This window comes from Penicillium digitatum, chromosome 6, assembly GCF_016767815.1.
Source record: "Penicillium digitatum chromosome 6, complete sequence".
In the NCBI taxonomy this organism is placed as follows: Eukaryota; Fungi; Ascomycota; class Eurotiomycetes; order Eurotiales; family Aspergillaceae; genus Penicillium; species Penicillium digitatum.
The window spans coordinates 1,648,146-1,657,975 of NC_089389.1; the positions used below are offsets into that span (position 1 = coordinate 1,648,146).

General features: G+C 47.7%; 2 protein-coding genes across 2 annotated transcripts; both read right to left on the minus strand.

The window, feature by feature from the left end:
- Window positions 1-2,286: 2,286 nt before the first annotated feature.
- Window positions 2,287-3,267, minus strand: Pdw03_5598 (Endo alpha-1,4 polygalactosaminidase precursor; the record flags this gene model as incomplete). Its single annotated transcript, XM_014682589.1, has 1 exon — window positions 2,287-3,267. The coding sequence occupies one exon, from the start codon at window positions 3,265-3,267 to the stop codon at window positions 2,287-2,289; it is 981 nt and encodes a 326-aa protein (XP_014538075.1).
- Window positions 3,268-6,189: 2,922 nt separating this feature from the next.
- Window positions 6,190-8,989, minus strand: Pdw03_5599 (Extracellular serine-rich protein, putative; the record flags this gene model as incomplete). The annotated part of the gene is made up of 2 exons (XM_014682590.2): window positions 6,190-6,456; window positions 6,515-8,989. 2 exons carry the CDS (start codon window positions 8,987-8,989, stop codon window positions 6,190-6,192), a joined length of 2,742 nt encoding a protein of 913 aa, XP_014538076.2.
- Window positions 8,990-9,830: the final 841 nt, after the last annotated feature.

Here is a 9,830-nt window from a genome sequence, read left to right on the forward strand (position 1 = left end):
TTCAATTATGGTTACGGAGTACTAACAACCATTTTTCTGAACTGTGGGTCGTAGATAGTACGATCTTCAATAGTTCTTGCTCAGTGTAATCGTCGGATCGGGCTACCACCCCAAGCGACCCACCATCCTACCACTTCGGATGTTACTTTCCGCCAAAGGAATCATAGGCCGTGTTGCAGATATTCGCGCCGGGCAGAGTGAACGTAAATGCAAACAAGTGGAGGGAACACATAAATAGCCGCCGCGGAGCGAAACCACCAATCGCTAGGGTTGTGGTCAGGAACGGGTGTAGATCAGCCTGGGAAAGCCACTCGGGTAGTCGATCTTAGCGCATTTCCATCCATTGGATCATTGCGTTTTGTGGCCACGTGAGGCGGGCAGATTCCAAGGTTCTCTTGTTGTTGGTTGGTGGGTATCTCACACGTGGCCATACTGAAGGCAAACATGCAGAGAGAAAATCCGCCCCTTTTTCTGAAAGTGACGATGCGTTCCTACTGGCTATTCTGATCGGGTATAAGCATCGACGCTGGAGACTCAAAGTGCTTCCGAGTTTACCGGTCCTTGGGATCGAGATCGCCTGAGACATGCAAACTTTGTCATGCGATGAAACAAGGTTGAACTATGGTTCGTCTGGAAATAGTAGAGCCGCTAGACTCTAAAACCTTCCGAAGTTTTTTTTTCCCACGTGGTGTGAATGAAGCATAACACAACATGGCATTATGCGGTACGACATACCTATCTTAGTAAGTTATCCACTAAATTGTGACCAGTTTCCAGTCCAGGGGGTTTATGCAATAAGCTGACATGTTATGATAAATCGATTCCGGCAAACGCGGTCTGAACACACCAAGGGCGGAAAATACATTCGAGGTCTGCGGAGTTACCCGGGTCCCTGACTAAGGATACGCAAAATACATCCAATAACCAAGTCTCAACTTTCAGTGTGTATTTAAATCTGCAAACATACGCCCCAAAAATACCTCATACATTACCGGACGAGCCCCACTTCCCCCAAAGCCCCCACGTCGAATGTTCCAGGTTAGATGAACTCTCGAACCTGACCAATTAGACCCAATTCATCCACATGCCAAGGTTGCCAAGACGAGCATAACTGTCTGTCACTGATTGAGTTTCCTTGGGAAGTTCCATGGTTGCTTGCGATGAAACCCCTGATTTTGTTTCACTGAAGTCAGAAGCACGGGGGCGTACTAGGTTTTTTCTCTACTCCAAAAAAATACCTACAAACAAAGAAGTAGTCTATAGTTACCAAAACACAAGAGAAAATGGATGATGATTCGATCCTGTTACAAATTCGATTGGATTTGTATCCGAGCGTCTCAAAGCTTTGGCCAAATAAACCACAAGCAATGTCTAATACCTTGTACGTAAACAGAAAAAGAAACCTACTATTGCCTGATGGCTGATCTGGCACAAAAGCCTGGCTCTCACACGGAGTATGGTAATCTTGCCCGAATTCTCTGTCGAGTCACGCCATGAACAAACTGTACAGACGGAAGATTCGGAGAATTAGACATATCTACTAGTGGCAGTAGTCATAGCCACTGGGGACCACAGACTATGCAAAAAAAAAGCCACTAGATATAGGAGTATTTTGCGCCGACGACGGCGCTTGTGGTGGTTGCTCTATTATGAGCTCATAGTTTGAGCTGGCATTGGTATCAATGCCACGCAGTATCAAAATGAACTCATGTCATGTACGCTTGAAGTAAGCTGTTTCATAACTGGGCGAGCATGAGCCGAGTACAGCGCATACCATAGGAAGGAAGCCATCGGCGACGATTGTAAGGCTAGAGGTTTCCAATATTTGATAGAATGTGGCAATCATGTGCTCGTATTCGGCCTAATTATTGGAACGGGCGTGGTGCGCTCTCAACATGGCATTCTCACCATTGCTTCTTTGGGCTTGCAAGTTGTACCATGGTCCTACGTTTGTTGTCGTCTAATGAAGGTAATGAGAGCCGAGGGAGTGATTTGCGGGTGCTGATGAATTGGGCACGGGGGGAATGTCTTCCTTGTAAAGTATCAAGCCCTGATAATGCCCATTGCGTTCCAGCGAAATCTGACATCTAGGCGTAATGCATTGCGAAGTGAATCATCAATTTAGTTTTTCTCAGTACCTAGGACCGATGAAAAAACAGTGCTCAAAGATGATTTAAAAGGGAAAGAAGTCATGATAGTACCAAATATATCACCTCTTATTACTTGCACACACAATTTTTATTGTTACTTAGAAATGACGAGCCCGCTCCAAGCACGAAATCCCGATCACGGGCAGTATTCAACCCAATTGTCCAAGTCCATGTTTTTGATAACGGTTGAAAAGTTGCCAGAGCTGTTGGCCGTACAAGCAGATTTAGCTTGGGCGGTCGTCACAGACTTGTTGTTGTTGGTAGAATCGCCCTTGGGGTACTCGATATGGAAGACAGGTTTACCCGCCTCAATGAAGGGTGCATAGGTATCACACTCTTTGAACTCAGCACACTGCTCATTCACACACCATTGCATGTTCTCGATGACAGAATCAATAATATCTCCACCATTCTTCAATCCCACTGAGAGACCACGGCTGTGAGACTGGGAAGCAAGCCAGTTCACGTAATCGATAGCGTCAGCCTGTGTGAGACCAAGACCGTTCGAGTTGTCGTATCCGTCGATGTTGTCAGGATCGACACCGTCGCAGCCCTTGGTTACGGCGATATCGAGACGCGCCTGCATGATTTTGCGTACGTTGGGGGACGTGACATTCAGCCATTTCTCGCCAGGCCATCCGTCGAGATTCTTGCCCTTGTCTGCGTCATTGAAGTCACCAGCATCATCGCGCCAATCCTCAAACGAGCCGGCCGAGAAGTAGCAGATCACTTTGCGGCCCATTTTCTGGAGATCTGAGATGACGGTTTTGTTGTTGTCGAAAAGATCAATGTCGTAGATTGGTGCGTCCACTGATGTGGAGATCGGTGAGCCATCACCGGATTTCAGTATGATCTGCCACTTGGTTCCAACAGCTGGCAGCCATTTCACGGTTGTATTTGTTGGCAATGTTGTGTTTGTCGTTCCGGAACCGCCGGAACCAGTGCCATCATTATCATTATCATTGTCATCATCCCCACTATTCTTCAGGCCAATTCCCAGTCCAGCACCTAGACCGACACCCAGAGCAACAATGACAAGAGCGACGGTTCCCAAGATAAGAACCTTCTTCTTAGTCGACCAAGCCCACCAGCCAGTTTTGGATGATAGTTTACCCATTAGGGTGGGTTCTGGAGTGAGAGATGAAAATCGGGGAGAAGTTCAGGTGCTTGTGTGTAATCTGTTGGTGAGATCCAGCTTCGGAACTCAAAATCGCGGGGTACTTGTATTAAATGAAAGAATATGGGGTAGCTCAAGGGAAAGAAAAAAAAAGAGAGAGACAAAAAGATCCGCAGGCCCGATCTCGGGAGATGAGTATCTTTAAGCTCAAAATTCAGGGCCCAGAGCGCAGGTCGGTGGCTGAGGGATCTCCTCTAGGGTAATCGGAACCTGGATGTCACCCTGGAAAAAGCAAAGTTCGGCCTTGGATCCAGCAATTTGTCCGAGGTTCCTGAAAATCCTTTATTGGGTAAGGCTGAGGGTGAACAATATCAAAAATTGGTACAAACAAAAGAAGCGTACCTAGAGGGCTAAGCAAAGAGAAAGACGGCACATTGGGGAAAATTAAAAAAAAAGGTAGCTAAGGTGGTGAAACATGGCTGATCTGATCTACTAATTTGGCTATCTTGGCCGATCTGGATAGATTAAGTAGCAGAGTACAGCATTTTGTCAACATTGGAACCAGTAACTAGAAAGTTGGCATGACTTGCCACAGGAGCTCAGGGGTTGGTAAGTTGAGTTTCAAATTGCCAAGATTCAATCTGAGAAGCAAAAGTCACAGTAGGGGGTTTATCCCGCGAAATAGACGGCAAAAAAAAAGAGAAATCTCGGGTGGCCAAGCACGAGGTATTTGCTTCAAACGCTATTTTTGGAGCTAGTGGAGCTCTTCTAAGTTTTCATCCTTTCCCACAATCAAAGTGGACGGCATTAGGACTCATGGACTTGGCACTTCCACTGATAGATGCATGTGCTGGCAAGCGCGCCTTAAGCCTTAGGTGTCGAGAATCACAAAATCGGTGTTTATAGCCGTCACAAACATGGTATTGCTGTATTCTATTTTGGTAATTACCGTGAACCCGGACCGTTTTTGTAAACAGTAACGGGACCGTTGTCCTGCTAGCCCTAACTAAACGGCCTAATCAATTTAAATTGCAGATGATCGGTCACTTTGAAAATTATCCAGTGCCAACTTGAGCCCTGGTCGAAGACAAGGATACTCATCGTCTGATGCCAATCTCTGGATGACGCTTATGTGCATGGCATATAGATTTGAAACACTGACACATTTAACTTTCAATTTCACTACAGAGTATAATGTTATTATTAATGTCATTTTGCTCTACGGAGTACTCCGTACTCCGTACTGTGTTTCGAATTGAACGCTGGTTTTCTCTTCCTAGATGGCCCGCTCTCTCCACAACCACTCTGAGACCTGGCTAACGCCAAAATAGACTACCAGAGGAAAAGCCAAAATCCGATGGCGCTAGTCCCAAATAACCCAATCGCCTGATTCTTCCCCTCCCGCAAATATCTTGCAAGCCACACCCGCCAATCGAAACAGATCGATCCACAAGGGCAATAAAAATTCTGACTCTGTACGAAATCCTGTTGGCCTCGGGTTAACCTCGGTTTTTTTTGGCCCGAAAATTTGAAGAGCTTAAGCCCATGCCAAGACTGCGCTTGACATTTTCCAAGCTTAACTGTTTGACAAGTCACCTTATGCTTGACCCGGTTGACGTTTGACTCAGATTGTCCCGCTTAGAATGCATGCCAAGAGGGGAGGGTTTCTTTTAGTTCATGCCATTTTTGCAGCCGGCATCCGCCGCTAGGAATGGTAAGGAATAGAAAAAAAATTGAAAAAAAACCCCCTCTCCGACAGTAGCAGCGGAAGTCAGAGTGAGCTCCAAACCCTGAACTTCAACTGGCTTGCAGGCCTACATAACATACATTCTACATGACTGCCAGGTACGAAGTAGAGCACATCAAATCCGAGACCGGGTGGCTTTGATGCCCAGGAATCTATTTCCGCGGATCTCTCCGAAATGGTGCCATCCTATTCCAAAATTAACGTTGAGCCTCCTTATTTGGTGACTCGACTAAGCTGCATGAAGCGCCATCGAAGACTCCATAAATGCTTCCCCGCTGTCGGTCTTGATCCAGATTTGGGACTTGGTTGAAATTTTCAATGCACCCTGCAGGTGGGCTACATTGGAATATGTATGTGCCAGCATCTCAGATATTTGCAACAGCTGATACTTGCATTTGCACTATATCCACCGGCCTCTAGCGTCCGAGACAAGTTTGATAGTTCCCAATTGCTTGCCTCGAGATAGATAGGCCCACATGACAGTCCTCGGGTAGGCGGGATGATTAGCGTGGTGATGGTATGGTAAGGCGTGATTTTGAGAGATCACTTGCGATAAAGAATGTTTCTTGGCTTTTAGCCTCGTTCGTACGAAAATACGGAATCTAGCTTCTAGGGTTTGTTTTCGCCATGATCGATTGGCTTCGAATGGGTAAGGCTCGTCAGTAGATATCATGTTCTTCTGTCTGCTTCCGGTTACATGAATCGATGCACAAGGCGCGTGAAATGCATTTTCAACCACCTTGCGCCGGATCAGTTGGACAATGGCGTCCCTTAGCTCCTACAGCACTCTTCCTATTGTCACCTTAGACCCGCAGCGCGAAATTGCTGACAGCATGTCGCTCTGTCAGACTGTCAGATGACAGAGTTTTAGGGTTTTAGTCACTAGGCTACATGCTACTCCCTAAAGGCTGAGCCTTGAGTATGGAGGTCAATTAGAAAGAGCAATTGCGTAAAAACAGATAACTTTACTTGAGTTCTCGAGATGAGAAAATACAGGGCAGTGGATGTTCGTTCCAAGAGTAAAGCAACAGTTCCTTTTTGTCTCGTATACATATAAACCATTGTTGCCATCTAGAAGAGATATCCACAAGGTAACTTGAAAGCGATGAGTGATTAAAGAAAGTTGAAAGGTCCGTTAACCTGCCAAATCAAGGCAGGTGATGATCTTTGCAACCTTAGAGGGTGATAGGGGTGGAAAGAGTGAATGTGACAGGAGAGCCAGCAAGCTTGACCCAGACGGTCAACGGGTCGGCACCGAACTGTTCAGTGGCGAAGCCCTGGGTACTGGTAGGGGCAACGGGGAAAGTCACCGGGATGGGATCAGTGCATGTATTGCCAGTGGCAGACACAGTGACAGCAGTGATTTTCTTATTGCTGGTGGCGTAGCTAAGAGAGTAGCCACACTTGTCACGGTTGTAACGGGCAAGGAAGGAAGCGGACATCTATTGGGGTCAGCATATGAACGAGAGATGGTAACGTGTTGAATGGGATTTATCTTACCTCCTGGTGAGTGAGTGTGATGATGGGCCATTCGGCTAGGCGAACAAACTCTTGAACCTGCGTCTCCACCCAAGCTTGCATAATGGAGTATTTCTCAGACACACCGTTGATGGTGATCGGCTCAACATCAATGTTGCGAAGGTTAGCCTGGTGGAACATGTAACCATCATGGAAGAGGCCGAAGAGGTGACGCATGGTCTCACCCTTCTCAATTGCGAGGAGATCTTGGAAGGTACCGGAACCAGCAGAGGTGGCGATCCATTCCGCAACGGTGCAGTCAGGGGTATCGCAGTTATAGTAGATGCGAGAGGCCCATCGAGGGTTGACCTGCATCCCATCGAAACCGTTGGCAGCAACAGTTGTGAAGAGAGGCCACATGCTATTCTCCTTGTTTAGAAGAGCAGGGCGGGTGTTGTCACCAACACAGTTGGTGATACCGTTCTCCCACCAGGCCCGAAGTGCATCGCCGTTGTGCAGACCAGTGATGGCAGGAGGAATGATACCGTTGGAAGTGAACTTGGTGGCCTTGTCGATACCGACGGCCGCAAGCCAAGCCTGGTTAAAGCTGATCTCCTTATAGACATCACTGTAAGTGGCATTATCCTGCTCCTCGTGGGTGAAGGTGTGGGAAATGTGACCGAACTTGTTGAGGTTACTTTCGGTGGTCCACCAGGCTAAGAGCTCATCCATGGCAGTGCAGGTAGCAGTCCAGTCGTAGGTAGTGGGGACGGCGGGCCACAAGTCAGTACCAGTTCCAAGAGGCTTAATCCACTCGAGAGGAGTGTCAGCGGGCGATTCATATTCGATAGCAGCTCCGCAAGTATCCCAGCCAGCATCCGAGGTATCGGAAGAGTTTTCGATATTCCCGTTACCGTTGTGGCCGATTTCGACGAAGTAAGAACTGCCGGCGGGCATCTTAGCGTTAATCTCATCAGTCCAGCTGGCAATTTTGCTCAAATCCTGGGCGCGAATGCGGAAGTTTTTACCAGCGGGTGAGTAAAGTTCAGTTTCGAGGAACATGTCATCAATTTGGGTGTTCAGGTTAACACGACGGTATCCGGCGTACAGACCGTGGGTAATCCAGGTGATCCATGCGTGTTGTAGGTAGCTGGATGTAGAACTCCAGACAGTGTCAAAACTGACGAAGAAGGCCATCTGCTGACGACCATCGAAGTCGTTAATCACACCAGCGACACTTTCGGTAGTGAAGCCCGTGGTGGGGGCAAATGAGGCAATCTGCTTGGTAGAGGTGGTGTTGCTGATAGTCGCGGGGTAGTGCCACAGACCACTGGTGCTGACACCTGCACCAGTCTTCAAGCCAGATGTGGGGAAATCACTGATGTCGGTGAATGAGACAAGTTGCTCAACGCCGTTGTCACAGCATCCGCCGATAGCAGACGTACCAAATTTGGGACCTGGGTAGACATCGTATTGGACCATACGGACGCCATACTCCAGCTGGTATGCATAAAGCTGATTCCACTGATCATTGGTCAGGGCACTCTGGAAACCCAGGTCACCACCATAATCATAGCTGACTTCAGAGGCAACAACAATACCTCCGAAGTTTCCTCCAGCGGTGCCATTGAGGTCAGGAAGAGTGACACCAGCGGAGGGAACAATCAGAGTGGTGAATGGGATACCGTACCCATTGAGGCCGGAGCTAGCCACGCCTGCAGAGGCAGCATCTCTGGCAATGACCAGGATGTCAGCTGCAACAGCCGCGTGGTTAAGCGGGATGGCAGAAGCAGAAGCTGAGACTGAGATGGCGGTGGACGACATTCTAGGAGTAGTCACAGAAGCACTTGTGAAAACACGTGCAGACGAAACAGCCGAAGACAAAACGAGTGACGAAGAAATTGCACTTGAAGCAGGCAACAAAGAGGCCTGGCTGCTAGAAACAGGTGCCGACGAAACAGCTGAGGACGAAACGAGTGGTGAAGAAATAGGACTTGAAGTGCGCCACGAGGAAACCTGACCGCTGGAAGCAGTGGGCGAGGCGGGTGAGCTGGCCAAAGAACTTCCGGAAGGCGAAACAACAGAGCTAGAAGCGGAGCCCGTTGAAACAGACAATGACCCACTCTGGGTAGGGACGCTGGAAGAACCGGTTGAGACGGTGACGATGACTGACCCCAAAGCAGACTTGGACGGGATTGGGCCCGACGAGGTAAAAGTAACGAATGTGGAAGCTGCAGCAGTAGTGCCCGGTGCAATTTTGCTATTTGGACTACCGGTAAGGGTAGACAGAGACAGAGAGACAGAGAGAGGGGAAATTAACGGGTGTGTAGAAGTAGAGACCGCAGTTGAGCTCGCTCCAGCAAAATTGCTAGGAGCACTAGAAGGAATCGAGACCGGAGGGTAATATGCGATGACAGTTGGCGTGTTCTCGGGCCAAACTCCAGGGGAAGTGTCGCAAGTTATAAATGCATAGTAGCAGCCGACCTTCAACGCCCAGACTGGCACGGCAACCATCATTCTTGGCCAGACTCTTGATAGGGACGGTCACACAGTAGGCAGGTCTGCAATTCTAACGACAGCTAGGAAAAACAAAACACGATACGAAGTGTGTTGAACGAATGGAATTAGCTGGTATCTGTCTATCCACCTGCGCATCATCCTCATCTTTATACTACATCAAACCTCGGTGGAGTAGGCCAAAGGTTTCAATTCAAGGCCTATCGCCTTTTGTGTCTAGTTGATTTTGGAGGTAAACTCACGAGTCCAAAAAATAATCAGTCTATACGGGTCTTCAATGTGGCGTTAATTGTTTTGGGAGGGTCACTGGTCCGGCGATTTTGAAATGGAAAGGATAGGAGACACAACTTGTTGTGCAGTGACCTCATCCAACGTATGCGATTGGTCAGTCGACAATTAATCTTGGCAGGGCCAAACGAGAAATCTCCTTTTTTTTTTTTTTTTTTTTTTGCTTTTGGGTTTAAACAGAATAAAATAAGAAGGGAGATAAAGGCTAGGCAATTGGACAACTTAGTAACCCATAGCTTGGAAGGGCTAAAAGCTCCGACAACACCATAGTTCCGAGCAAAGATCGCCAAGGCTCTAACGGGATCAGGTACAGTTCCAACATTCGGGGGGAAATAGACTCAGGTCCAAACATTGACGTGGGGAAACTTGAAAACACAGTACAGGTATGTATAGAACACGTAATTTTTTGTATTGACCTCCTTTACTGCAAATACGTAATTTGCACTAGCCTTTTTTGCATATACAAGTCTTTTTCAATTCATCTCTTCATTCTCTTAGCTCCACTTTCCCGTCTTGGTTTCATCGGGTCCTACTCCGTAGTTGGCAGCCATTT